The 27,976-nt window shown below is 41.8% G+C and overlaps 2 protein-coding genes across 13 annotated transcripts in view; both read left to right on the forward strand.

Moving 5' to 3' along the window:
- Window positions 1-27,976, forward strand: part of BOLA3 (bolA family member 3) — a 190,764-nt gene that overhangs the window by 140,593 nt on the left and 22,195 nt on the right. The window contains exon 1 of one of the 9 annotated variants that reach the window (XM_077958506.1): window positions 392-395. The exons of 7 other annotated variants lie outside the window; for them this stretch is intronic. The gene's annotated coding sequence lies outside the window, so the exon portion shown is untranslated. Of the gene's footprint in view, window positions 1-391; window positions 396-12,832; window positions 12,837-27,976 lie in introns of those variants that run through there. One more of the 9 variants, XM_077958505.1, reaches the window with a different exon arrangement.
- MOB1A (MOB kinase activator 1A) lies at window positions 22-27,961 on the forward strand. Of its 4 annotated transcripts, none has more exons than XM_015112666.3 (6): window positions 22-248; window positions 5,955-6,121; window positions 11,520-11,613; window positions 13,278-13,411; window positions 20,664-20,827; window positions 23,915-27,961. In XM_015112666.3, the coding sequence occupies exons 1-6, from the start codon at window positions 235-237 to the stop codon at window positions 23,990-23,992; spliced, it is 651 nt and encodes a 216-aa protein (XP_014968152.1). In that variant the 5' UTR covers window positions 22-234; the 3' UTR covers window positions 23,993-27,961. The 4 variants fall into 4 exon arrangements, with proteins under 4 accessions (XP_014968152.1, XP_028688203.1, XP_077815535.1 ...); XM_028832370.2 differs by having other exon boundaries at window positions 5,958-6,121; XM_001107567.5 differs by lacking the exon at window positions 22-248 and adding an exon at window positions 593-793.

Genomic DNA, 27,976 nt, shown 5'->3' on the forward strand with positions numbered 1-27,976 from the left:
CTTAGCTCGCGAGATTTTGTTGGTTCCGCATTTCGGGTTTGCGAGGTGGGGTAGGCGGGCAAGGCGGGCGCCGAGGTTTGCAAGGGCTCGCAGCGGCCAGAAATCCGGCTCCGAGCGGCGGCGGCCCGGCTTCCGCTGCCCGTGACCAAAGGACGGTCCTCTCCCTCTCGCCGGCTCCGAATCCTGATCCGGGCGGGGGCCAGAGGCCCCTCGCCTCCCATCTGAGGACCGAAGATGAGCTTCCTCTTGTGAGTGGGGCCGGGCCGCGGGCACTGGGGCTGCGGGCCGAGATCGTGGGGGAGGCCTCCCCGGACCTGAGGCGAGGGCTGGGCTTGGGGGCCGGGGCGGGGGCGGGGTAGCTGGCGTTTGTTTTGCCTCTGTTTGGGTCAGCGGGGGAGGCCGAGATGTTGGGAGAGGCCGACAGAGGTGAAGGTGAGGTAAAGGAAACGGAGCGTGAAGGTTGGGGAGTAGAAAGGCCCCGGGGCCGTAGCGCCTGCAAACTTTTCCGCCCGAGGGCCCCCGAGGGCGAGGAGACGATCTGGGGGCGGAGCCGCGAGCCCCCAGTTTCCCTCGTCTCGAGCTTCTAGAAACCGTCCATGCCGACTTAACTCGCCGCTCGGTTATAGGTCCAGTTTCAGTATTGTCGGTGTTGAATGCCGCTCCGGGAGAATGTGCGTTGCCGCAGTTTGAGAAGCCTGAAGTTAAGATGCGGGCCTTGGAGTCGGATCGTTCTGTCCAATTCTGATTCTGCCCACTTACTGGTTTTGATTTTAACCAACTTCTCTTGTCCTCGGTAGAATCGTGTGTTTTTAATCATTATGTAATATACCATACAACATTATTCCATAGTACATTGCAGTATTATTATAAATAATTTGGAAAGTTAAAATTAAAACAAATTCATAGTCCCATTACAGAAACAGTATTGCTATTTCAGTGCACTACAGCAATTAACTTGATACACATACCTTAGAATCTCATTTTAGAGATAATGCCTGAGCCCAGTCAAACAAGGCTACAATGAAAAAGCTTGTAAATTCCCTCATGATTCTTATGCACATTAAGGTTTGAGAAGCATTGCTCTGGCAAAGTATTTTTTATTCTCGGGTGGCGCTCTCTACCTTGTATATTGCTTAAATGTGTGTTTCCTGATTGAGTAGTTATCCATTTTTAGTTATGGATGCAATCCACATGCTTGACATTTTTATTAAATACAATATAAAAACACTACATAGGTTTTTTTTTAATTTTATTTTATTTTTGAGACGGAGTCTCGCTCTGTCGCCCAGGCTGGAGTGCAGTGGCCAGATCTCAGCTCACTGCAAGCTCCGCCTCCTGGGTTCACGCCATTCTCCCGCCTCAGCCTCCCGAGTAGCTGGGACCACAGGCGCCCGCCACCTCGCCCGGCTAATTTTTTGTATTTTTTAGTAGAGACGGGGTTTCACCGCGTTAGCCAGCATGGTCTCGATCTCCTGACCTCGTGATCCGCCCATCTCGGCCTCCCAAAGTGCTGGGATTACAGGCTTGAGCCACCGCGCCCGGCCGGTTTTTGTTTTTTTTTTTAAATAACCAGAGTTCACCCACTTTATTGTGAGAGACTGGGATTCCTTCCAGTATTTGCTTTTATAAAATAGGACTACTAAGAATATGTTTATCTGCGTCTCATTTTCCCTCCTTTGGGTTATTCTCGTAAAGGAATGGTCTCTAAAATACGATTACCTTGTCAAAAAGCCTGTATGATTTAGATTTAATTTCCATATTAATAGAAGTATTCCTCCCTCCACTTTTTTCTTACGAGTTGATATTTAGTTAGTGAATGCACAGTTGCTTTGTGGACCTTAATGTGAGACTTTTTTTTTTTGAGACCGAGTTTCGCTCTGTCACCCAGGCTGGAGTGCAATGGCACGGTCTCGGCTCACTGCAACTTCTGCCTCCCGGGTTCAAGCGACTCTCCTGCCTCAGCCTCCCTAGTAGCTGGGATTACAGGCGCCAGCCACCACACCCGGCTCATTTTTGTATTTTTAGTGGCGACTGGGTTTCATCATGTTGGCCAGGCTGATCTTGAACTCCTGACCTCAGATGATCCACTCCCGCACCCGGCCGAGACTTTCTTTTTTTAAAACTTGACCTTCTTGATGGGCGCTTGAGTTGTTGCCGCTTTTTGGCCATTATGAATAATGCTGCTGTGAACATATGTGACAGGTTTTTGCGTGGATGTATGTGTTCATATCTCTTGGGTATATACTTAGGAGTGGAATTACTGGCTTACATGGTAACTGTGTTTAACCTTTTGAGGAACTGCCAAACTTTCAAAGTGCTGCACCATTTTACATTCCCATAAGCACTCTATGAGGGGTCCAATTTCCCCACACCTCTCATAGCACTTGTTAATTTTCTTTTTTTAATAGTCATCCTAAGTGGATGTGGAGTGGTATCTCCTGATTTTGATTTGCATTTCCCTAATGACTAATAATGTTGAGCATTTTTTCGTGTACTTATTGGTCATTTGTATATATTCCTTGGAGTAAAGTCTATTTAGATCTTTTGCCTGTTTTTAAATTGGGTTGTCTTTTTGTTTTTGAGTTGTAAGAGTTCTTTATACATTCTAGATACAAGTCCTTATCACATCTGTGATTTGCAAATATTTTCTTCCCTGTTCAGTATAATTTTTTATCACGTTAAAAACGTTTCAGATTTGATTTTCAGTGTTTTCATAATTCTTTTTTACTTCTTTTTTTAAATTTAAAATTTTTTTTTATTTGAGACAGGGTCTCACCTGTTGCCCAGGCTGGAGTGCAGTGGCACCATCTCAGCTCACTGCAACCTCCACCTCCCGGGTTCAAGCAATTCTCCTGCCTCAGCCTCCCAAGTAGCTGGGATTACAGGCACTTGCCACCACGCCCAGCTAATTTTTTTTTTTTTTTTCCTATTTTTAGTAGAGACGGGGTTTCACGGTGTTGGTCAGGGTGGTCTAGAGCTCCTGACGTCAAGTGATCCACCCACCTGGCCTCCCAGAGTGCTGGGATTACAGGCGTGATCCACCGCACCCGGCTCTTTTTTTTCTTCTTAATCAGTCTTATTTAAAGTCCAAATTACTCAGGTAAAGTAAAAGTCTGTAATTCTATTCCATTCCTCTTCCTAGAAGTAATCACCAGTTTTGATGAATTTAGTTGTTGATATTTTCTGTGCATTTACAAAATGGGCTCCTGCTGTACATTTGGTTGTGTATTATGTTTAACCATGTATTAGATCTTTCCTTGTGAATACGTGTACTCTGTCTGGTTTTCTTAACTTCTATACAATATTCCATGATATGGATGTACCATACTTTAATTCAGTCCTCTACTGATAAAATTGAGGATTGCTTGTAGGTTTCTCCCTATTAAAAACAATCTTGGAAAACAAATCCTTATCCATATCTGAAGGAGATATTTAGAAATAGAATGGATGGCTTGAGGAGCTTTTCAGTGTTAATAGATACTACCATATTGCCCTCCCAAAATGTTACACTTTATACTTTCACCAGTAGTATATTAAAGTACTAGTTTCTCTGTACCCTAGTCTAGTGGTCCTCAACCTTTTTGGCACCAGGGACCAGTTTTGTGGAAGACCATTTTTCCACAGATCTGGTTGGGCAGATGGTTTCTGGATGATTCAAATGCATTACATTGATTGTGCACTTTATTTCTATTATGACATTGGAATATGTAATGAAATAATTTTACTACTTGTCATAACGTATAATCAGTGGGAGCTCTGAGCAACTAGACAGTCCCATATGGGAGTAATGGGAGAGAGTGACAGATCATCAGGCATTAGATTCTCGTAAGGCACATGCAATTTAGATCCCTTGCCTGCACAGTTCACAATAGGGTTCACGTTCCTGTGAGAACCTAATGCCTCTGCTGATCTGACAGGAGGTGGAGCTCAGGCGGTAATGCCCACAATGGGGAGCGGCTGTAAATACAGATGAAGCTTTGCTGCTTGCTCACTGCTCACCTCCTTCTGTGGGGCCCAGTCTGTGACCTTGGGGTTGGGGGCCCCTACCCTAGTCCACATTTAATGTAATCATTTAAACTTTTGACATTCAGGTTAGGGAAAAAATAAATCTTACTTTAATTGAACAGTTTTTCACATGCTCATTGATTGTCATGCTTCTGAATTGCCTATTCATCTCCTTAGCCTATTTTTCAAAAGGATTCATTATATTCTTAATGAGTTACAGAAGCCCTCTATTATCCAGTTCATCCTTAGTAATATACGTTACAAGTACTTTTATTTGGTCACTTGTCTGTTTGCTCTGTTATGGAAGTTTTAATTGATACTATTTGAAATCTGTCCATTTTTTCTTTGAGGTTTCTGAGTTTTGTGTAGGAAGACTTTATGGATGGTGTGAGATAGGAATAAAAACATCTTTTCTTCAATAATGAGTTGTGCCTGTCTCATTTATTTTCCCTGTTATAAACTTAAAGATGTTAGTGTTTCTTTTACTGTGGTTTGCTTTCAAGGCATCCCAAATATTTTGATATAGAAAATTGGATTTTTGAACTAAACCCCCCTGCACCATTTTGTTTTTTATCTTCCCCACCCCCATGTGGCCTTACTATGTTGTCCTGGCTGGTCTCAAACTCCTGGGCTCAAGAAATCCTCCAGCCTTCGTCTCTCAAATGGCTGGGATTACAGGTGTGAGCCACTGCACTTAGCCCCAGCATTTTCTTTTTTTTTCTTTTTCTTTTTTTTTTTTTGAGATGGAGTCTCACGCTGTCGCCAGGCTGGATGCAGTGGTGTGATCTAGGCTCACTGCAACCTCTGCCTCCTGGGTTCAAGCCATTCTCCTGCCTCAGCTTCCTGAGCAGCTGGGACTACAGGCATGCGCCACCATGCCCAGCTAATTTTTGTGTTTTTTTTTTTTTTTTAGTAGAGACAGGGTTTCACCGTGTTGGGCAGGATAGTCTCGATCTCTTGACCTCATGATCCACCTGCCTCGGCCTCCCAAAGTGCTGGGATTACAGGCGTGAGCCACCGCACCCAGTCATGGCCCCATCATTTTCTGTAGCACTTCGCGGGGCTGAGGTGGGTGGATCACTTGAGGTCAGGAGTTCGAGACCAGCCTGGCCAACATGGCAAAATCCCATCTCTACTAAAAAAAAAAAAAAAATTAGCTGGGTGTGGTGGCGCATGCCTGTAATCCTAGCCACTCGGGAGGCTGAGGCAGGAAAATTACTTGAACCCAGGAGGTGGAGATTGCAGTGAGCCGAGATCTTGCCACTACATGCCAGCCTGGGTGACAGAGTCAGACTACATCTCAAAAAAAAAAAAAAAAAAAGGAAAGGGAAATTGAGGCCAAAAGAAGGTTCAGTTTCTCAAGAAGACACAGTTAGTGTTAGATCAAGAACTAAAATCCAGGATCTTTCTCTGTACCAGACTTCTTCAGAGGGCATACTAAATTGCCTTATTTGTGGAATTGTGCTGCTAATCTTGCTTTTACGTGCGGGGAAAAAAAAAAAGCATTCTTGTGTTGTGATCATCATTTTCCTATCTTGGCATTTTTCAGATATTTTTTTTTTTTTTTTTGAGACGGAGTCTTGCTCTGTCGCCTGGACTGGAGTGCAGTGATGCAATTTCAGCTTACTGCAACCTCTGCCCCCCAGGTTCAAACCATTCTCCTGCCTCAGCCTCCCGAGCTGGGACTACAGGTGTGCGCCACCATACTTGGCTAATTTTTGTATTTTTAGTAGAGGTGTGGTTTTACCATGTTGGTCAGGCTGGTCTCGAACTCCTGACCTCAGCTGATCCCAAAGTGCTGGGATTACAGGCATGAGCCACCGTGCACGGCCCAGAGAGTAATTTTTGTTTTGTTTTTACAGACTACTTTATATACCTAAAATTATGTTGTTCTACCTGTTCTACTTCCAGTCTTAAAAATTCATATACTTGCACTTTTAATCTTACAGCAGCAGCCGCTCTTCTAAAACATTCAAACCAAAGAAGAATATACCTGAAGGATCTCATCAGTATGAACTCTTAAAACATGCAGAAGCGACTCTAGGAAGTGGGAATCTGAGACAAGCTGTTATGTTGCCTGAGGGAGAGGATCTCAATGAATGGATTGCTGTAAACAGTAAGTTTTAAAATGCAACATTGCTGTTTTATAGAAAGGTTTTGCTAAAATCTCATTGTTAATGAATTTTCTTTTACAGATAGAACTGTTTTAATATAACAAATTATGTGTAAAGAAACATTAAGTACAAATACATCCAAAGCTATGTTGCTCTTTTCAGAGTACTTGGTGGTAGTTTGTGAGGTTGAGTAGAGGGACCTGAGGAGAAATGATGAGTGCTTTTGGGCAATTTCTGAGGAGAATAGTATGAAAAGCTGAGTAAGGTCAAATAAAAGATTGATAAATGGGCCGGGCGCGGTGGCTCAAGCCTGTAATCCCAGCACTTTGGGAGGCCGAGACGGGCGGATCACGAGGTCAGGAGATCGAGACCATCCTGGCTAACACAGTGAAACCCCGTCTCTACTAAAAATACAAAAACTTAGCCGGGCGAGGTGGCAGGCGCCTGTAGTCCCAGCTACTCGGGAGGCTGAGGCAGGAGAATGGTGTGAACCCGGGAGGCGGAGCTTGCAGTGAGCTGAGATCCGGCCACTGCACTCCAGCCTGGGTGACAGAGCGAGACTCCGTCTCAAAAAAAAAAAAAAAAAAAAAAAGATTGATAAATGAAAACATAATGCCTGTCATGGTCTGTAACTTTGTAGCTAATCCATCTATACAGTTTTACTTCCACTCCCAGCAGTACTCATCAGCCTGCATATCCAGAAAAGTCAATTGCAGTTCACATGGACAGTCAGTTGATTGTTGTGACTTAGAGTGTCAGAGGGAATTGGGAGATTGGGAGAAGATGGAGGGATCTGAGCTGAAAGTCACTTGAAGTTCAAGAGAACAAGAGCATGACATGGGACAATATGCTAAGGCTAGAGATTTGAATGTGAGAGTCTCTCATTTCTGAGATGAGATCATTTCTGGGTAATAAAGTTTAAATTAGAAATTTCAGATGTTCCAGGAATAAAAAGTTTAAATAAAAAGTTTAAAACTTTTTATTTATTTATTTATTTATTTATTTTTATTTTTATTTATTTATTTATTTATTTATTTATTTTTGAGACGGAGTCTCGCTCTGTAGCCCAGGCTGGAGTGCAGTGGCCAGATCTCAGCTCACTGCAAGCTCCGCCTCCCGGGTTCACGCCATTCTCCTGCCTCAGCCTCCCGGGTAGCTGGGACTACAGGCGCCCGCCACCTCGCCCGGCTAGTTTTTTGTATTTCTTAGTAGAGACGGGGTTTCACCGTGTTAGCCAGGATGGTATTTATTTATTTATTTTTGAGACAGTCTCGCTCTATCACCCTGGCTGGAGTGCAATGGCTCGATCTTGGCTCACTGCAGCCTCTGCCTCCCAGGTTCAAGCAATTCTCCAGTCTCAGTCTTTTGAGTAGCTGGGATTACAGGCGCATGCTGCCTCACCCAGCTAACTTTTTATATTTTAGTAGAGACGAGGTTTCACCATGTTGGCCAGGCTGGTCTTGAACTCCTGAGTTCAGGCAATCTGCCTGCCTTGGCCTCCCAAAGTGCTGGGATTACAGGCCTGAGCCACTGCGCCCGGCCAATGTTTTCTTTTTAAAATTTTTTTTGCCCTGAAACTTTATGCTTCGTTTAAATCAGGATCCGAAGAGGCCTGTGTGTATGCTTCTTGAATCCCTCTTTTTTTTCCTTCAGAGATGGGGTCTTGCTTTGTTGCCCAGGCTGGAGTGCAGTGACATGATCGTAGCTCACTGCACCCTCAACTTCTGGGCTCAAGTGATCCACCTCACCCTTCTGAGTAGCTGGGACTACAGGCTCACACCACCATGCCCTGCTAAATTTTTTTTTTTTTTTTTTTTTGAGACAGAGTCTTGCTCTGTCACACAGGCTGGTGCGATCTCAGCTCACTGCAACGTCCACCTCCCGTGTTCAAGTGATTCTTCTGCCTCAACCTCCCAAGTAACTGGGATTACAGGTGCCCGCCACCATGCCTGGCTAATTTTTCTATTTTTAGTAGAGACGAGGTTTTGCCATGTTAGCCAGGCAGATCTCGAACTCCTGACTTCAGGTAATCCACCCACCTCAGCCTCGCAAAGTGCTGGGAAAAAAAACCCTTTTTAAAAAAATTTATTCAGGGCCGGGCGTGGTGGCTCACGCCTGTAGTCCCAGCACTTTGGGAGGCCAAGGCAGGCAGATCACGAGGTCAGGAGACCGAGACCATCCTGACCAACATGGTGATACCCCGTCTCTACTAAAAATACAAAAATTAGCTGGGTGTGGTGGTGTGCACCTGTAGTCCCAGCTACTTGGAGGCTGAGGCAGGAGAATCGCTTGAACCCGGGAGGTGGATGTTGGCAGTGAGCTGAGGTTGTGCCACTGCACTATAGCCTGGGCAACAGAGCAATACTCTATCTTAACAACAACAAAAAAAAACTTTATTCAGATTATCATCTGTTATTCTGAAGGCATTTATTGACCTTCAGCCTTAGATTTTTCTTTGAGACTTAACTGCTGTAGATCAGCAGTTCTCAAATTTTTTGGTCTCAGATCCACTTCTCCTCTTAAAAAATTACTGATTCCCATAAATATGTACCATTCTGTGTTAATTAGAAAAGTGAAATACAAGCCGGGTACGGTGGCTCACGTCTGTAATCCCAGCACTTTGGGAGGCTGATATTGGCAGATCCCTTAAGGTCAGGAGTTCAAGACCAGCCTAGGCAACATGGCAAAACACCATCTCTACTAAAAATACAAAAATTAGCTGGGCATGATGGCGCACACCTGTAAAATCCCAGCTGCTCAGGAGGCTGAGGCAGGAGAATTGCTTGAACCCGGGAGGCGGGGGTTGCAGTGAGTGGAGATCGTGCCACTGCACTCCAGCCTGGCTGACAGAGTGAGACCCAGTCTGGGGGGAAAAAAGGTAAAATACAAAAAATACAAACTATTGAGAACCCCAAAGAGCTTTTAATTATATTGAGTATATCTAGTGATACTCTGTTAGAAATTAAAACTGAGAAGATGTAAATACTTATTTTTTATTTTCTCTTGAGACAGTATTGCTCTGTCGCCCAGGCTGGAGTGCAGTTCATGAACTGGACTCACTGCAGCCACCTCCTGGGTTAAAGCAATTCTCCCACCTCAGTCTCCGGAGTAGCTGGGATTACAGGCATGTGTTACCGTGCCCGGCTAATTTTTGTATTTTCAGTAGAGACGGCGTTTTGGCATGTTGGCCAGGCTGGTCTTGAACTCCCGGGCTTAAGTGATCTGCCTGCCTTATCCTCCCAAAGTGCTGGGATTACAGGCGTGAGCCGCTGCACCTGGCCCAAATTCATTTTAAAATAACAATAATAAACCCATTATATTTTAACATAAATATGTTTTTATGAAAAATGACTATTATCCATAACAAATTTTAGTGAAAAATATGGCATTGTTTTATATTTTTGTAAATCTTATTTAATGTCTGGCTTAATAGACAGCTGGATTCTTATATCCGTTTCTATATGCAGTCTGTGATATCACATATCATGGAGCCTCTGGAAAACACCATTGTGCCCTCTTGAGAGAGTAAGAGTGAAAAGAACAATTAAAATGGTTTGACCTTACATATCCTTCCTCAGATAGGGGATTCCTGGACCACATTTTGAGAATAGCTCCTCTAGACCAAACCAACTACCACCTGGGCATATTTTTTGTTTTGTGTGAATATTGAATACCTGTGTTTCTTAGAAATATGACTAAGAGGAAGATTTATAAGTGAGGGAGTTTTGTATAAAATTCCTTTTACAAGATAGCATTAAAAAAAATCTATTTGTTTTTTAAGAAACTTGGAAAATCCCTAGTTGTTTTTAGGTACTTCTTTAGACAGGAGACTAAAACTTTTTATTTATTTATTTTTTTGAGACAGGTTGTTCGGGCTGGAGTGCAGTGGTACCCTCACAGCTCACTGCAACCTCGAACTCCTGGGCTCAAGGGATCCTTCCACTTCAGCCTCCTGAGTAGCTGGGACTACAGGCGTGTGCCACCATGCCTAACTAATTTTCAAAAATTTTCAGCAGAGACCAGGGTCTAGCTGTGTTGCCCAGACTGGTCTCAAATCCTGGCCTCTTAAAGTGCCGTGATTATAGGCGTGAGCCACTGCACCTAGCCTAAAACATTTTTTAAAACTTTCCAAGGCTTATGTGGTTCTCTTTGTATAGAGTATACTTCACTCGGTAAAGTTTGTTTACTCACCCCCTTCCTCTTCCATTTTATTCTGGATCTAGCTGAAGCTCCTTCAGGAAGTACCCCCTGACTACTTCCAACTCTTCATGACTTTGCCTTTTCTCTGTAACATTTATCGTTGGCCTTTGGATCCTGTCTTCTTATACCTTGTACTATTATTGCTATTTTTATTTTGATACAGTGTCTCTGTCACCCAAGCTGGAGTGCAGTAGCACCATCACAGCTCACAGCAACCTCAGCCTCCTGGGCTCAAACAATCCTCTCGCCTCAGCCTCCTACATAACTGGGACTGTAGGTGTGCACCACCACGCCTGGCTAATTTTTAAAAAATTTTTGTAGAGATGGAGTCTCACTCTGTTACCCAGGCTGGTCTTGAATTCCTGGGCTCAACCAGTCCTCCCACCTCAGCCTCCCAAGTGTTGGGATTACAGGCATGAGCCACCATGCCTGGCCATATCTTATATTATTCATCTCTTTTAATTTTGTCCTTTCTGTTAACTAGAGACTCCAGGGCAAGGGACTTTATCTGAAGTATTTTGTCCTCAGTATGCTGTAGACCTCAAAAACAAGTGTTTATGATTAATTAGATCTTTTAAATGCCTCAGGATACAGCTGCTGCACCTTCTCCCTCACGGTATATTCCACAACATGTTTTGTCTCTTTCCAAACACAAATTGTATTATCTGGTCCAAACTGGTAAACTGGATTTTTCATTTCCTTGGATGTAATTATATTGTATATTCAAATGATGTAATAGTCATCATTAAGTTAGAGTTATCTCCAGTATCTTATTTTCCTGCTGTTATATGCAGGTGGATCATGAGGTCAGGAGTTTTGAGACCAGCCTGGCCAACATGGTGAAACCCTGTCTCTACTAAAAATACGAAAACAAAATTAGCCGGGCGTGGTGGCATGAGCCTGTAATCCCAGCTACTCGGGAGGCTGAGGCAGAATTGCTTGAACCTGGGAGGCGGAGGTTGCAGTGAGCCAAGATTGCGCCACTGCACTCCAGCCTGGGCATCGAGAACAAGACTGTCTCAGAAAAAAAAAAAAAAAAAAAAAAATGTAGTGTACTAAAACTTAGAGTATCGTTGGATTATTGAATGTCTCAAGGGTTCAGCTAAGAACCTAAATATATTGTCTGTTTTTCCTTCAACTGAGAGGTCTCATGTTTTGTGTTTACACAGACATTTTAACACAATTCTATTATCTCTGCAGCTGTGGATTTCTTTAACCAGATCAACATGTTATATGGAACTATTACAGAATTCTGCACCGAAGCAAGCTGTCCAGTCATGTCTGCAGGTCCGAGGTACATATACTGCCTATCATATAGGTGTTTGGATTAGTTTTACTTTATCACCAGTTGGTATAAATTAAACAATTAAGATTTGTTATTCATTTGTTTGTTTGAAGGTGATTCAGTTTTATTGGTTCTTGACTACTTACCCATAAGCTTTTAGTTATTGTGTAATTTTTAAATTTTATTTATTTTGAGACAGAGTCTCGCTCTGTTACAAGGCTAGATTGCAGTGGTGTGATCTTGGCTTACTACAACCTCTGCCTTCCAAGTTCAAGCGATTCTCATGCCTCAGCCTCCCAAGTGGCTGGGATTACAGGCGTGCGCCACCACTCCCATCTAATTTGTGCATTTTTAGTAGAGATAGGGTTTCACCATGTTCCCCAGGGCTGGTCTCAAACTCCTGGCCTCAAGTGATCTGCCCACCTCGGCCTCACAAACTGCTGGGATTAAAGGTGTGAGCCACTGCACCTGGCCAGCTATTAGTTATTATTAAATACTTTGGTATGTGGGTACTCCCTGTTTTCATTTTTATGTTTCATCATAGTTTCATCATAGTAAGTCTGAATGTTTTGTTATAGAAGTAAACAGAAATTTGAGTTATGTTTGTCTTGAATTGCAAACATTTTATTTTTTCAATTTTATTAATAACATGTTTCCTGTTTCTAGTTTTTAAATGAATTTCTTGAAAGAGTTTTTAGTTGATCTTTTAATATTTGATTATTTTTTCTGGTGCTTATTTAGTATTTAAAGCAGCACAATTTTGAAGTAATTATCTGGCTTGAAGATGCTAGATTTAAAAATGTTTTGACTTTAATAAATTTCAAGAAATACTGAAAAGATGGAACTCTATCAGTCATAATATTAAGTCCATCATATGATGGGATTTATATTTGCTGTGTTTTCTTCCAGTTTTTTTTTTTTCTTATAATAAATGACTGATTTTATGGATGATAGATGTTATCAAGATGTTTGCCTTTTGAAAAAGATTGTCCTTTCTGACTTTGCTACAAGTGTAAAGGAAAAAAGATCCCTAATGAGTTTGTAGTCCTATTTTTATTACAATATTTTAGGAAGAATGTTTTTATTTTATATTGTGTTAAGTTATATTCCTCAAGCTTTAAAAGAAATTAAAATAAACAGGAAAATTAAACTTACCTCTGGCTCAAATGCTTTACACAGTGATGTTTTGTATAACTCTTGTTAATCCTTCTAGCTCAGCAATGGTAAGGGGGGAAGTATGCATGCCTAATGTGTATCTCTAACACCTGGCCCACAAAACAGAGTTTTATAATATTGGCTCCATTGATGATAATAAATTGATGAACAAGAATCTCAGAAGAATGTAATGGATCCATCGGCTCCATACCCAGCCCTCAGCAACCTTCTGCCTTACAGGAATGCAGTTCCTTCCTGTTTCCCAGGGCTGTGTTGTTAATAAAACATCTATCCTGGCATTGCCTCCTGCCACATTATCTCCCTTTTTTCTTCCAGTTATAACTGTCACTTTCAGGATAATTCTATAGAGGACTTGTAGTAATCTTCAGTAGAACTTAAGGTGATTTATTAAAGTTAGATATAACTTCTATTGACAAAACGTGAATGAACCTGTTTTAATTACAACTTGCACATTTGTTAATATTTTTGAAAAATCAGTAAAACATTTTTCTCTCCAGATATGAATATCATTGGGCAGATGGTACTAATATTAAAAAGCCAATCAAATGTTCTGCACCAAAATACATTGACTATTTGATGACTTGGGTTCAGGATCAGCTTGATGATGAAACTCTTTTTCCTTCTAAGATTGGTGAGTTAACATTGTGGAAATATTCTTTCTTTTTTTTAAATTTCATTTTATTAATATAGAGATGAGGGGTTTTTGCTGTGTTGTCCAGGTTGGTCTCAAACTCCTGGCCTCAAGTGATCCTCCTGACTTGGCCTCCCACAGTGCTGGGATTACAGGCTTGAGCCTCCGTATCCAGCCTGTTTCTCTTTTTGAATGATAAATCTGTTCTTTTTAACATTGTTATACTCGTAGAGACTGCCAAATTCTCCTCCAAAAAGTTTGTACCAACATATACTCCCCCCAGCCATGTTTGTGTTTGCCTGTATTTCTTTACCAACACTGGTTATTACTCATTTTTTAATCTTTTCTAATTTGGTTAAATTTCTGTTTTAATGTACATTTAAAAAGTGTTGATGAAATTGAGCATTTTAGATTTTTGTTTGTTTCATTGATCATTGTGTATTTTCTGTTTATATCTTTCATCTATTTCTGTGTAAAGGATATCAGCGCTTTGTCATACATGTTGTATATGTTTTTCCCCAGGTTACCTTTTGTCTCATTTTGTTCATGGAGCATTTTTGCTATACACAACCTTATTATTTTGTCCTATTATATCTTTTATGACTTGGTTTTAATATAACAGTTAGAAAGCTTTTCCGGCCGGGCGCGGTGGCTCAAGCCTGTAATCCCAGCACTTTGGGAGGCCGAGACGGGCGGATCACGAGGTCAGGAGATCGAGACCATCCTGGCTAACACGGTGAAACCCCGTCTCTACTAAAAAATACAAAAAAACTAGCCGGGCGAGGTGGTGGGCGCCTGTAGTCCCGGCTACTCGGGAGGCTGAGGCAGGAGAATGGCGTAAACCTGGGAGGCGGAGCTTGCAGTGAGCTGAGATCCAGCCACTGCACTCCAGCCTGGGCGATGGAGCGAGACTCCGTCTCAAAAAAAAAAATAAATAAATAAAAGAAAGCTTTTCCCTGCTTCAAGATTATAAAAGTATTTCTTCATGTTTTCTTTTTTTTTAATTTTTTTTTTTTTTTTTTTGAGACGGAGTCTCGCTGTGTCGCCCAGGCTGGAGTGCAGTGGCCGGATCTCAGCTCACTGCAAGCTCTGCCTCCCGGGTTTTTACGCCATTCTCCTGCCTCAGCCTCCCGAGTAGCCGGGACTACAGGCGCCCGCCACCTCGCCCGGCTAGTTTTTTGTATTTTTTAGTAGAGACGGGGTTTCACCGTGTTAGCCAGGATGGTCTCGAACTCCTGACCTCGTGATCCGCCCGTCTCGGCCTCCCAAAGTGCTGGGATTACAGGCTTGAGCCACCGCGCCCGGCCTTTTTTTAATTTTTTGATACAGAGTCTCTGTTGCCCAGACTGGAGTGCAGCGATGCAGTCTTGGCTCACTGCAGTCTCCACCTCCCAGGTTCAAGCAATTCTCATGCCTCAGTCCCTGGGTAGCTGGGACTATAGGCACATGCCACCATGCCTGGCTAATTTTTGTATTTTTAGTAGAGATGGGGTTTCACCATGTTGGCCAGGCTGGTCTTGAACTCCTGACCTCAAGTGACCTACCTGCCTTGGCCTCCCAAAGTATTGGGATTATAGGCGTGAGCCACCATGCCTGGCCAGGCAGGTTTTTTTCCCTGAATGCTACATTAATTTGTTTCCAAATGGAAATACTAGTCAGTTTGTCCCATTACCATTTATTAAACACATTTGCCTTTTCTCCCGATTATCTGAATGCGCACAACAAATTGCCATATATTTTTGCGTGTTTTAGTCTCTTTATCTGCTTCTATAGAAATTCCACACATTAGTGGCTGTGGCCCTGCATCTGTTAGCATCTTGTAAGGCTGGTCTCCCTTCCTTGCTCTTTTTCAGAATATTCACAGCTATTCTGGGATATTTGTTTTTCCAAAGAACTTAGAAACATTTTGTCAAGGTAAAAAAAAATTAGGTTTTAATTATGACTATATTTAATTTTTATAGATAGGGATTCTTTTTTTCTTTACTGAATCTTCCTAGCCAAGAACAAGATACTGTTCATTCATGTCTTTAGCTTTATTTTCTCTTGTAAAATTCTGTAGTTTATGTCAGTTGTTCAAGTTTTAATTTTATTCTAGGGATTTTATGTCTTTTATTGATAACATAGTTTCCAGCTGGTTATTTAGTATATAGGAAAGCTGTTGGTTTTTACTTTTTAATTAAAAAAAAATTTTTTTTGAGACAGGGTGTCACTGTGTTCCCCAGGCTGAAGTACAGGGGTGTGATCACAGCTCACTGCAGCTTTGACTTCCTGGGCTCCAGTGATCCTCCCACCTTAGCTTCCCAAGTAGCTGGGACTGTAGGCATGCACCACTACACCTGGCTAATTTTGTTTGTGTTTTGTAGAGATGAGGTCTCGTTATGTTTCCCAGACTGGTCTCAGACTCCTGGGCTTAAGCAGCCCTCCTTCCTCAGCCTTCCAAAAGTGTTGGAATTACAGGTGTCAGCCACCAGCACTGGCCCAGCTGTTGATTTTTATTTAAATTTTATAATTAACCATCAGACTCTCTTTCTGTTAGTTTTTGGTTGGTTCTCTTGAATTTTTAAAGTATACACTGTGTCATGTTAAGATAGTGTTCATTTTGCCTCTTCCTTCCTGATAATATATTCTTGTTTTACGCTTATCTGATTGCACTGAGTGGTATTTCAAGCGCAAAGCTGAGTGGTGGTGATGATGGCAGACATCCGTTTCTTGCTTTCTTACTATTATGCAAGTACCTCTAGTATTTCTGCAGTAAGCAGAAATCTTGGCTTTTGGTTAGAGGTGTGTGGATTTTTAAAAAATTATATTAATGAAAAATATCTACCATTTACATTACAAAAGTTTTTTTAAACGAGGAATGGCTATAGCGTTTATCAGATACTTTTCCAGTATCTGTTGCCTGTGACCCCAAGGTTTTCTCTATTTTTTAATAAAAATGTTCTGCTGGAAGAGTCTTTCTTATTTGTTAATATTTGAGTTTGGCATCAGTGTTCATGGATGAAATCAATCCTTGTCATTTTTAACTTAAGATTATTTTATAAGCAACATATTTTTGAATTCCTTTTTGCAGTCTTTCTTATAGAGGCTTTTCAGGATGAAAATTTTTTTCCAGGTTATTGCATTTGATTTGTTTGTTATTGGTCAGTTTTTCCATTCTGCTATTAAACCTTTTATTTCCTTTCTCACATATCTTTATTTTATATTGACTGTGCTTGAATATATCTGTTAAATTTAGCTTGGAAAGTGTTTAGATTTAAACAAATTACTTATTTCTTTACTCATTAAAGATTAAAGTCTCTGCTTATGGAAGGTAAGTAATTCTTTTTATTTATCCTCTTTTTCTCTTTTTTTTTTTTTTTTTTTTTGGAGACAGGGTCTCACTCTGTCACCCAGGCTGGAGGGCAATGGCACAGTCTTGGCTCACTGCAACCTCCGCTTCCTGGGTTCAAGCGATTCTCGTGCCTTAGCCTCCGAGTAGCTGGGACTACAGGCGCCCACCACCACACCTGGCTAGTTTTTGTAGTTTTTGGTAGAGACAGGGTTTCACCATGTTGGCCAGGCTGGTCTTGAACTCCCGACCTCAAGTGATTAACCCACCTTGGCCTCCCAAAGTGCTGGAATTACAGGCATGAGCCACCACGCCTAGCTTTTTTCTCATTTTCCTATTCTTAAATAATTCATTCTGATCTACCACCTCTCACCCCCACTGCCCTGCCATTAGGCTATTATCTGCATCTTACTTTTGCCAGTTATTTAGTCTCAGACAGAACTGTTTATAATTAATTTTTTACTAATATATGTATCCTTTTATTAGATGCCCGTTTATACATTCTGATAAAAAAGATGTTTGATTTTGAAATCTGGTTGTTGTTTTTTTTTCTTGAGACAGAGTCTCCCTCTGTTGCCCAGGCTAGACTGCAGTGGTGCAATTACAGCTCACTGCAGCCTCGACCTCCCAGGCTCAAGTGGTCCTCCTATATCAGCCACTTGAGTAGCTGAGACCACAGGCATGTGTACAATCACTCCCAGCTAATTTTTTAAATTTTGTAGACACGAGGCCTCACTATGTTGCCCAGGCTGGTCTCAAACTTCTAGGCCCAAGCAACCTTTCTGCTTCAGTCTTCCAAAGAGCTTGAGATTACAGGCATGAGCCACTGCACCTGGCCAGAAATCTGCTGCTTCTTTTCTTTTTTTTTTTTTTTTGAGACGGAGTCTTGCCCTGTCGCCCAGGCTGGAGTGCAGTGGCCGTGTCTTAGCTCACTGCAAGCTCCGCTTCCCGGGTTTACGCCATTCTGCCTCAGCCTCCCGAGTAGCTGGGACTACAGGTGCCCGCCACCGCGCCCGGCTAGTTTTTTTGTATTTTTTAGTAGAGACGGGGTTTCACCATGTTAGCCAGGATGGTCTCGATCTCCTGACCTCGTGATCCGCCCGTCTCGGCCTCCCAAAATGCCAGGATTACAGGCTTGAGCCACCGCGCCCGGCCTGCTGCTTCTTTTCTTTAACTTTCTTTTTTTTTTTTTGAAGCAGAGTCTTGCTCTGTTGCCCAGGCTGGAGGGCAGTTGCGCGATCTCAGTTCACTGCAAGCTCTGCCTTCTGGGTTCACACCATTCTCCTGCCTCAGCCTCCCGAGTAGTTGAGACTACAGGCGACCACCACCACGCCCAGCTAATTTTTTGTATTTTTAGTAGAGACAGGGTTTCACCATGTTAGCCAGGATGGTCTCTATCTCCTGATCTCATGATCCGCCCACCTCAGCCTCCCAAAGTGCTGGGATTACAGGTGTGAGCCACCGTGCCCGGCCAGAAATCTGCTTTTTCAATACATGAATACAAGATCCTGCCCAGGAAAACATGCCTATAAGCTCCAGGATAATGTCTGAAAAGTCAAGTTAATGAGGACTGGGGTGGTGGTGGGGAATGACCACAAACAGCAAAATATACCGAGTTTCAGGTTATTGAGAACTGGGTGGGAAAAAATGCAAGGAAAGAGTGTTTTAAGCCTTCGTTTTCTGAAAGGTTGAAAAAAGAACATGTTTCAAGAGTAGTCTTGTGGAACAGACCTTTAAGGCCAACTAATTTAGGTTATTTTTTTATTTTTATTTTTTGAGATGGAGTCTCACTCTGTCGCCCAGGCTGGAGTGCAGTGGTGGTGATCTTGGCTCGCTGCAACCTCCACCTCCTGGGTTCAAGTGATTCTTCTGTCTCAGCTATCTGAGTAGCTGGGATTACAGGCCTTAGCCACCACGCCCGGCTAATTTTTGTATTTTTAGTAGGGACAGGGTTTCACCATGTTGGTCAGGCTGGTCTCGCACTCCTGACCTACCTGTCCCTGTTTTCTGATGGACTTTGATGTTGTCAGCCAGAATTCTCAGGAATGTAACCAGTTGGATCCCCATCTCCACTGCTTGGAAAGATACCAAACCCACCCCAGCTGTTTTCTAAAAAGGTGCTTATTTTCTTTTTTTCTGAGACAGAATCTTGCTGTGTTGCCCAGGCTGGAGTGCAGTGGCATGATCTCGGCTCACTGCAACCTCTGCCTTCCGGGTTCAAGCAGTTCTCTGTCTCAGCCTACTGAGTAGCTGGGATTACAGTTGCCCGCCACCACTAACGGCTAATTTTTGTATTTTTAGTGGAGATGGGGTTTCACCATGTTGGCCAGGCTGGTCTCTTTGGCCAGGCTGGTCTCGACCTCCTGACTTCGTGATCCACCCACCTTGGCCTCCCAAAGTGCTAGGACTACAGGCGTGAGCCACTGTGCCCGGCTGCCTTTTTATTTTGCTTAGGAGAGTTTCCAGTCTTCATTGAGAGAGTGTGTATGTATGTAATTTCTTCTTCTTTTTTTCCTAAGGGACGAGGTTTTACCGTGTTGCTCAGGCTTATCTTGAACTCATGAACTCAGGCAGTCTGCCCACTTCAGCTTCTCAACATGCTAGGATTACAAGCATGAGCCACCATGCCAAGCCAGTGTAATTGCTTTAGAGTTACAAATTACAAAGTAAAAATATTTATAATAAAAATACTTAACTCTTATTGCATTTAATTTCAGAAAGAAACTCTCTAATATTATTAAAGAACTAAATCTCAGTACTTTGGGAGGCCAAGACAGGCGGATCACTTGAGGCCAGGAATTCGAGATCAGGCTGGCCAACATGGCAAAAACCCATCTCTACTAAAAATACAAAAATCAGCCAGGTGTAGTAGTGCACACCTGTAGTCCCAGCTACTTGGGAGGCTGAGGTGGGAGGATTGCTTGAGCCTGGGAGGTGGAGGTTGCAATGAACCATGATTGTGCTACTGAACTCCAGCCTGGATGACAGAGTGAGACTCAGTCTCAAAAACACAAAAACAAAACAAAACCAACTAAAACTGCAGGATTTTTGAACTTTGATTCAGCAGCATCTTACATAATTTGATACCTGTGCCTAAGGCAGTCAGAAAAAAGTGGGTACTTTGTGAAGATTTGGGTTTGGGTTTTCACTTCCTTGGCTTTAAAAAATATATACAGGCCGGGCGCGGTGGCTCAAGCCTGTAATCCCAGCGCTTTGGGAGGCCGAGACAGGCGGATCATGAGGTCAGGAAATTGAGACCATCCTGGCTAACACGGTGAAACCCCGTCTCTACTGAAAAAAAATACAAAAAAACTAGCCGGGCGTGGTGGCGGGCGCCTGTAGTCCCAGGTACTCAGGAGGCTGAGGCAGGAGAATGGTGTAAACCCGGGAGGCGGAGCCTGCAGTGAGCTGAGATCCGGCCGCTGCACTCCAGCCTGGGCGACAGAGCGAGACTCCGTCTCAAAAAAAAATAAATAAATAAAAATAAAAATAAAAAATATATACGGAGGTAAGTTCATGTGTATTTATGAATGTGTGTGTTTATGTGTTGCAGGTGCTCATGGCAGTGTGTAAACTTTCTGCCGTTAGGCTGGGCATGCCTGTAATCCTAGCACTTTAAGAGTCTGAGGCAGGCAGATTGCTTGAGCTCAGGAGTTCAAGACCAGCCTGGGCAACATGGCGAAACCCCATCTCTACAAAAAATACAAAAAATTAGCTGGGTGTGGTGGCGTGTACCTGTAGTTCAGGTTGCTTGGGGGGCCAAGGTGGGAGGATCACTTGAGCCCAGGAGGTCGAGGCTGCAGTGAGCTGAGATTGCACCACTGCACTCCAGCCTGAGTGACAAAGTGAGACCCTGTCACAAACAACTTTCTACTGTTAAATTAGATAACAGACTAATTGTTTCATACGTGTATTTAATTGCAGGTGTCCCATTTCCCAAAAACTTTATGTCTGTGGCAAAGACTATTCTAAAGCGTCTGTTCAGGGTTTATGCCCATATTTATCACCAGCACTTTGATTCTGTGATGCAGCTGCAAGAGGAGGCCCACCTCAACACCTCCTTTAAGCACTTTATTTTCTTTGTTCAGGTAAGTTGATCCATGTCAATTTCTGTGTCTTGTGACTTGGACTTATTTGGATTGGGAACTTCAACAAAGAGCAGTGTGTCCTATTTGTAGATGTAGAGCCAATTATAGGCAAGCTTCTCTTTTCTGTTTTGTTCTCTTTTCCACATTGTTTATTTTATTGATGTATGCAGCAGTATAAAAAGGTATCACCCCCATTTGGGCCTTCTGCCTCTGGCCTCCCTAGGTCTGTGGTTAGGATTATCCATTCAGGGTTGTGGCCTGTTGCTTTATGGACCCTTAGTCAGAATTGGAACCTTTTTTTTTTTTTTTTTTTTTTGAGACAGAGTTTCACTCTGTGGCCCAGGCTAGAATGCAGTGGCATGATCTCGGCTCACTGCAACCTCCGCCTCCTGGGTTCAAGTGATTCTCCTGCCTCAGCCTCCCGAATAGCTGTGATTACAGGTGTCCACCACTACCCCCAACTAATTTTTGTATTTTTAGTAGAGACGGGATTTCCCATGTTGGCCAGGCTGGTCTCGAACTTCTGACCTCAGGTGATCCACCCTCCTCAGCCTCCCAAAGTGCTGGAATTACAGGCCTGAGCCACAGCACCTGGCCAGAATTTGAACTTTAAAAAATCAAAATAATTCACATTATTTGAAAAAGATATCAAAGAATTGATATGCCTTTAGCCTAACTTTAGAGATACATACACTTTTGCATATTGAGTTACATACACATGTCTGTCTAGATATTTTATGAAAAAACCTGGTAGCTTTATAGTAGATATTGTGTATTATAGTTCTGTGTACTGTACCATGCTCTTCCTGATCTTCCTTCTCAGATTGTTGCATAAAAGGTCTACTGCCCCTTTATCAGAAATTCAGTTTGTAGTTTTCAGGTAGTTTTTGTTTTTTGTTTTTTGTTTTTTTTTTTGAGACAGAGTCTCGCTCTGTCGCCCAGACTGGAGTACGGTAGCACTATCTCGGCTAACTGCAACCTTTGCCTCCTGGGTTCAAGCAGTTCTCCTGCCTCAGCCTCCTAAGTAGCTTGGATTAGAGGCGCCTGCCACCACGCCCGACTAATTTTTCTATTTTTACTAGAGATGGTTTCACCATGTTGGCCGGGCTGGTCTCGAACTCCTGACCTCAAGTGATCTCACCCACCTCATCCTCCCAAAGTGCTGGGATTACAGGCGTGAGCCACCACACCCAGCCTCTTTCAAGTAATTTTTATGTAAATTTAAATATGTATACAGTTTTGATTTCAATGTTTAACACAGTGAGGATCATACTGATACCTAGAGTTGCTTCTTTAATAAGCCTCCCATTGTAAGAATATAGGAAAAAACAAACTCGCTTTTTCCTACTATACTCTCACCACACAGAATGCTTCTGTGACCAAACATGGGGACTGTCTCACACACCAAGCAAGTGATCATTTCTACAGTGGACACCAGATGAATGTCCTATAATACGATTCAATTCTGATAATGTCTATCTGGAGGTAGCATCAGATCCTACAAGTTTGAGAGCTCAGTCCCACAAGACTGCCTCCCAACCTGGGATATCAGTCAAAAGTAATACATTGTCAACTATACCTCTGACTATAAACCAGGGTTCCCACAACCCCGTCCTTGGGTTTGATTAGCTTGCTAGAGCAGCTTATAGAACTCAGGGAAATACTTATCTCTACCCATTTATTATGAAAGATGCTAACAAAAGATACAGATGAACAGCTAGATGGAAGAGATGTGTAGGGCCAGAGGAGAAGGGGCTTCCATACTCTCTCCAGGCATGCCATGCTCCAGGAACCTCCATGTGTTCAGCTATCCGGAAGCTCTCCTGAGCCCTGTTTTTTTGTGTTTTTATGGAGGCTTCATTACTTGCCCATGATTGATTAAATAATTGGCCATTGATGATCAACTCAACCTTCAGCCAGCCCTTTCCCCTCCCCGGAGGTTGTGATCTGGAAAGGGCAGAGGGCTGGCTGAAGGTTGACCAGTTCCCATTCTGAAGCTTTATAGGAGCCTCCAGCCACCAGTCATCTCATTAGCACACAAGATAATCTTAGCACTCTGGTGATTCCGACAAGGGTTTTGGGAGCTGTGCGTCAAGAAACGGAGGAAGACCAATACTTACATCACAATATCATAACTATATTTTTATTTATTTATTTATTTTTTGAGATGGAGTCTCGCTCTGTCACCCAGGCTGGAGTGCAGTGGCTGGATCTCAGCTCACTGCAAGCTCCGCCTCCCGGGTTTACACCATTCTGCCTTAGCCTCCTGAGTAGCTGGGACCACAGGCGCCCGCCACCATGCCCGGCTAGTTTTTTTTTTTTTTTTTTTTAGTCGAGACGGGGTTTCACAGTGTTAGCCAGGATGGTCTTGATCTCTGACCTCGTGATCCGCCCGTCTCGGCCTCCCAAAGTACTGGGATTACAGGCGTGAGCCACCACGCCCAGCCCATAACTATATTTTTAAAAAGAGAGGGCTGGGCGTGGTGGCTCACCCCTGTAATCCTAGCACTTTGGGATTTGGGATGCCAAGGTGGGCGGATCACTTGAGGCCAAAGTTCAATACCAGCCTTGGCAACATAGACCACATCTGTACAAAAAAGAGAAAAAAAAAAAGGAAAAGAAAAAGAGAATAAATGCCCATTTTAAAATGTTCACAGAGGTTATTTCATCATTTTTTTTTTTTTTTTTTTTGAGACGGAGTCTCGCTCTGTCACCCAGGCTGGAGTGCAGTGGCCGGATTTCAGCTCACTGCAAGCTCCGCCTCCCGGGTTCACGCCATTCTCCTGCCTCAGCCTCCGGAGTAGCTGGGACTACAGGCGCCCGCCACCTCGCCCGGCTAGTTTTTTGTATTTTTTAGTAGAGACGGGGTTTCACCGGGTTAGCCAGGATGGTCTCGATCTCCTGACCTTGTGATCCGCCCGTCTCGGCCTCCCAAAGTGCTGGGATTACAGGCTTGAGCCACCGCGCCCGGCCTCATCATTCTTTTGGACTTCAGAAAACTAGAGTTGGGAATTCCTTCTCCAAAAGACATTTACAGAGTTTCAGTTTTAGATCCATTTTTAATTGTTATTTTTCTTCTCTTTTTAGGAGTTTAATCTGATTGATAGGCGTGAGCTGGCACCTCTTCAAGAATTAATAGAGAAACTTGGATCAAAAGACAGATAAATGTTTCTTCTAGAACACAGTTACCCTCTTGCTTCATCTATTGCTAGAACTATCTCATTGCTATCTGTTATAGACTAGTGATATAGACGTTAAGAAAACAGGATAAAAAGATACCCATTGTCTGTGTCTACTGATAAGATTATCCCAAAGGTAGGTTGGCGTGATAGTTTCCGAGTAAGACCTTAAGGACACAGCCAAATCTTAAGTACTGTGTGACCACTCCTGTTATTATCACAGTCATACTTGGTTGTAATATGTGATGGTTAACCTGTAGCTTATAAATTTACTTCTTATTCTTTTACTCGTTTACTCAGTCATTTCTTTACAAGAAAATGATTGAATCTGTTTCAGGTGACAGCATAATGGACATGAAGAATTTCCATCAATAATTTATGAATGAGTTTCCAGAACAAATTTCTTAATAACATAATCAGATTGGTTTTATTCTTTTATTTTACAAATAAAAAATGTATTTTTCAGTATCCTTGAGATTTAGAACATCTGTGTCACTTCAGATAACATTTTAGTTACAAGTTTGTATGGTAGTGTTTTTATAGGTAAGATACGTATATTTTTTCAAAATTCATGATTGCAGTTTAAATCATATGACATGTGTGGGTGGGCGCAACCAAAGTTATTTTTACAGGGACTTTATTTTTTGATCTTTATTTGAGATTGTTTTCATATCTATCTAAATTATTAGGAGTGTGTGTATCAGAAGTAATTTTTTAATGTCTTCTAAGGATAGACCAGGCTTTTAGTCTAAAAAGCTTTATTCAGATAGTAGCTTTTGGCTGAGAAAAGGAATCCAAAATATTACAAGAAATTTAGGTCTCAAAACCACTTTTTTTATTATTTCATTATTTTTCAGAGGCCTTGAAATTCTGGATAAGAGAATGGAGAAAAATACTCAGAGTACTTGATTATTTTATTTCATTTTATTAAAAAATTACTTCTATGTTTTTATTGTCTTGAGCCTTAGTTAAGAGTAGTGTAGAAATGCATGAACTTCATCCTAATAAGGATAAAACTTAAGGAAAACCACAATAAACCATGAAGGTATATACATCTTATAACACAGAAAGTTTTGGTGTGCTACCTATTCTTGAGAGAGTGAGTGAGTGTATGTGTTTAAAGGAAACAAAATGGGAGAAATAAGTTTTAAAAAAATCCTCATTCTGTTAATATTCAAAAGATGGACTGAGCTCCCACTTGGTTTTTATCTTGTTTTAATTGTTTTTGTATCAAAACTTGAAATTCCTCTTTCTATTGGGATATAAAAACCTTCCCCTTTAGTGAAGAAAACGTTTATTTTTTATTTGGTTCCTAGAATTTAGTAAACTCTAGCTGTCTATTTAAAATGTACTGAAGCACAAGTATTATACTGGAAGACTTGCCAAACTGGCAAAGCTTTAAGTTCATCAGCATTCTATGTGGTTCAGAGCTGTGATTTTTGCTAAGTATTTTACCAACCTCCTTGATGGCTTTGATAAAGATTAGATTTGATGTTTTTTTTTTTATTTATTTTTCTTACTCCACTAAACTATAAAGAAAATACTTACTTAGAAACTCCATTTTAAATAATCATTTTCTAGACATTCTTAAAGGTATACAGAATTTTAAAGAAAACATTTAATCTGATTTAGGTAGCATCCATATATCATTGAGGAATTAAAGTATGGGACAGTCATTATGAAAAAAAAAGAAAAGAAAAGCCCTCTATTAGACATTCCACAATCCATGTTTTAAGCTTATCCAAAGGTGCAAATGTCAGCCATTCTGTATGTTCATGTTGATCATTTGTGAACAAGAGAGCAGGTTTCTAGATGTCACTTAGGATGTGAACTGCCTCTCGACTTTAAACCCTGTTGGCTTTACTTTTTTAAGTCCACAAGTGATGAAACTAGTTTCTCAGGTAGGCTTGTACTTTACTCATTATTTCTAGTATTTCAAATATTCTCAAACAAAAGAGTTATCACTTTTCTCCATTTATTTTCAGTCTTATGGAAATGTTCCCTCTCTTCACCACTAAGCTCTAAAGCAAATGAAAGACGATCACATGTCAGGACAGTAGTAAAGGCAGCTTATAAATGGGACATAAATCAGAGATGTGTTGGTATTTTGAGACTCAGACTGTCTTTTTTTAAAATAAAAACAAAAACATTACCAGGTTCCCAAGCCAATCTGGCTTAACCAACAGTGTACCAAAATATTAGTGTTTACCTCCAAGGCTAGGGAGCCAAGGGGAGGAGGAGAATTGGAGGAAGGGGAGATAATGGGAAGAGGATGGTGCCTTCCGGAGTTGGCTAGAGGGCCAACCTTTGATAACAGTTTGACGAAATCAATTTTTTTGTTTGTTTTTTTGTTTTTTGAGACAGAGTCTCACTGTGTCACCCAGGCTGGAGTGCAGTGCCAGGATCTCAGCTTCCTCCAAGCTCCGCCTCCCGGGTTCACACCATTCTCCTGCCCCAGCTTCCCTAGTAGCTGGAACTACAGGTGCCCGCCACCATGCCCAGCTAATTTTTTGTATTTTTAGTCAAGCCCAGCTAATTTTTTGTATTTTTAGTAGAGATGGGGTTTTACCGTGTTAGCCAGGATGGTCTCCATCTCCTGACCTTGCAATCCACCCGCCTCAGCCTCCCAAAGTTCTGGGATTACAGGCGTCAGCCACCGTGCCAGGCCTATAGAAATCAATCTTTTTGACTCTTCTTACTTTTATCTCCCCACGTCCAAGGTTTGCCTGTTCCGTAACACTCACTCCCTTCCCCCTTGCTAATCAGAAGCCATCTCCTCTCAGTGTCTGATCTCTGCTCTTCATACATGATTACAGTTACGGGGTGGAGAGTGCTTGCTAAATTATGCAGTTAATCCTATGGTGCTTTAATTTTCAGGCCTTCAAAAAACACTTGGACAGTGATGTGCAGATTTTTAAACAGTTGAACTTCCTTGTACTACAGTTTTTGTATTAACAGCCAAATTTGTCTTTCATTCTTCAGATTGTGAATAAAGTGATTTTTACAGGGCTTCCAGCAAAGTATTTCCTTTCATCTAAGGCTTATAGAACCCTAGCTCATATAGCTGCTTACATGAGAAATGCGAAATCTGTATTCACCATGACTTTAGTAACAAAGGTAAAGTTTTTTAGTAGTGCCAAGGCAAGAGGAACAATCTTGGTGGTAATACTAAGTTTTGTCAATATTGTGGTTTCCTGATTGTATTGTTGGCTTTCTCTCTGAGCATTGAGGTTATACTAGAAGTAGAGCTGCTCAAACATAATATCATTACCTCATAAGCATTAACAAATCAGGCCCAAAGAGTATAAGTCCTAGAAATTTGTTTTTAAGCAGCCCTAGTCATGGTGCTGGTGCTACTGCCTTGTTTTAGGAGCCTGCCTCCTGTCAGTATGAAACCCTCACCTGAAAAATGACAACCTGGACACCAAACACTGAGCACCTTCAACAGGCACATTATTTTCCCCGGGATCAGTAAGGGGATTTGGTTTCTACTATTGTAGAATTCTGAAAAGAGGTAAAGTAGTAGTCCTTTAGTCATCCTATTTTTGCTTTCAATTTTGATATTTCAGACTGTAAAAGGCCTTGGGGGATGATAGTACATGTGGTAGCAGTAATTTTTTTTGAAGCAACTGCACTGACATTCATTTGGGTTTTCTCTCATTATCAGATTCTATTCCAAACAAGTATTCTGTAGATCCAAATGGATTACCAGTGTGCTATAGACTTCTTATTATAGAACAGCATTCTATTCTACATCAAAAATAGTTTGTGTAAGTTAGTTTTGGTTACCACCTAAAATATTTTTAAATGTTCTTTACATAAAAATTTATGTTGTGTTTTAAAATCCTTAGGGGCTTTATCTATTTTTCTAAGTCAGTTAACTGTACTTTTAAAAAAAGTATTTTGTATCTACTTTTGTAACTTCATCAGAATAAAATATATTGAAAGCAAGAAATGACTGATTAAAGTA

This window comes from Macaca mulatta, chromosome 13 (genome assembly GCF_049350105.2).
Source record: "Macaca mulatta isolate MMU2019108-1 chromosome 13, T2T-MMU8v2.0, whole genome shotgun sequence".
Taxonomy (NCBI): Eukaryota; Metazoa; Chordata; class Mammalia; order Primates; family Cercopithecidae; genus Macaca; species Macaca mulatta.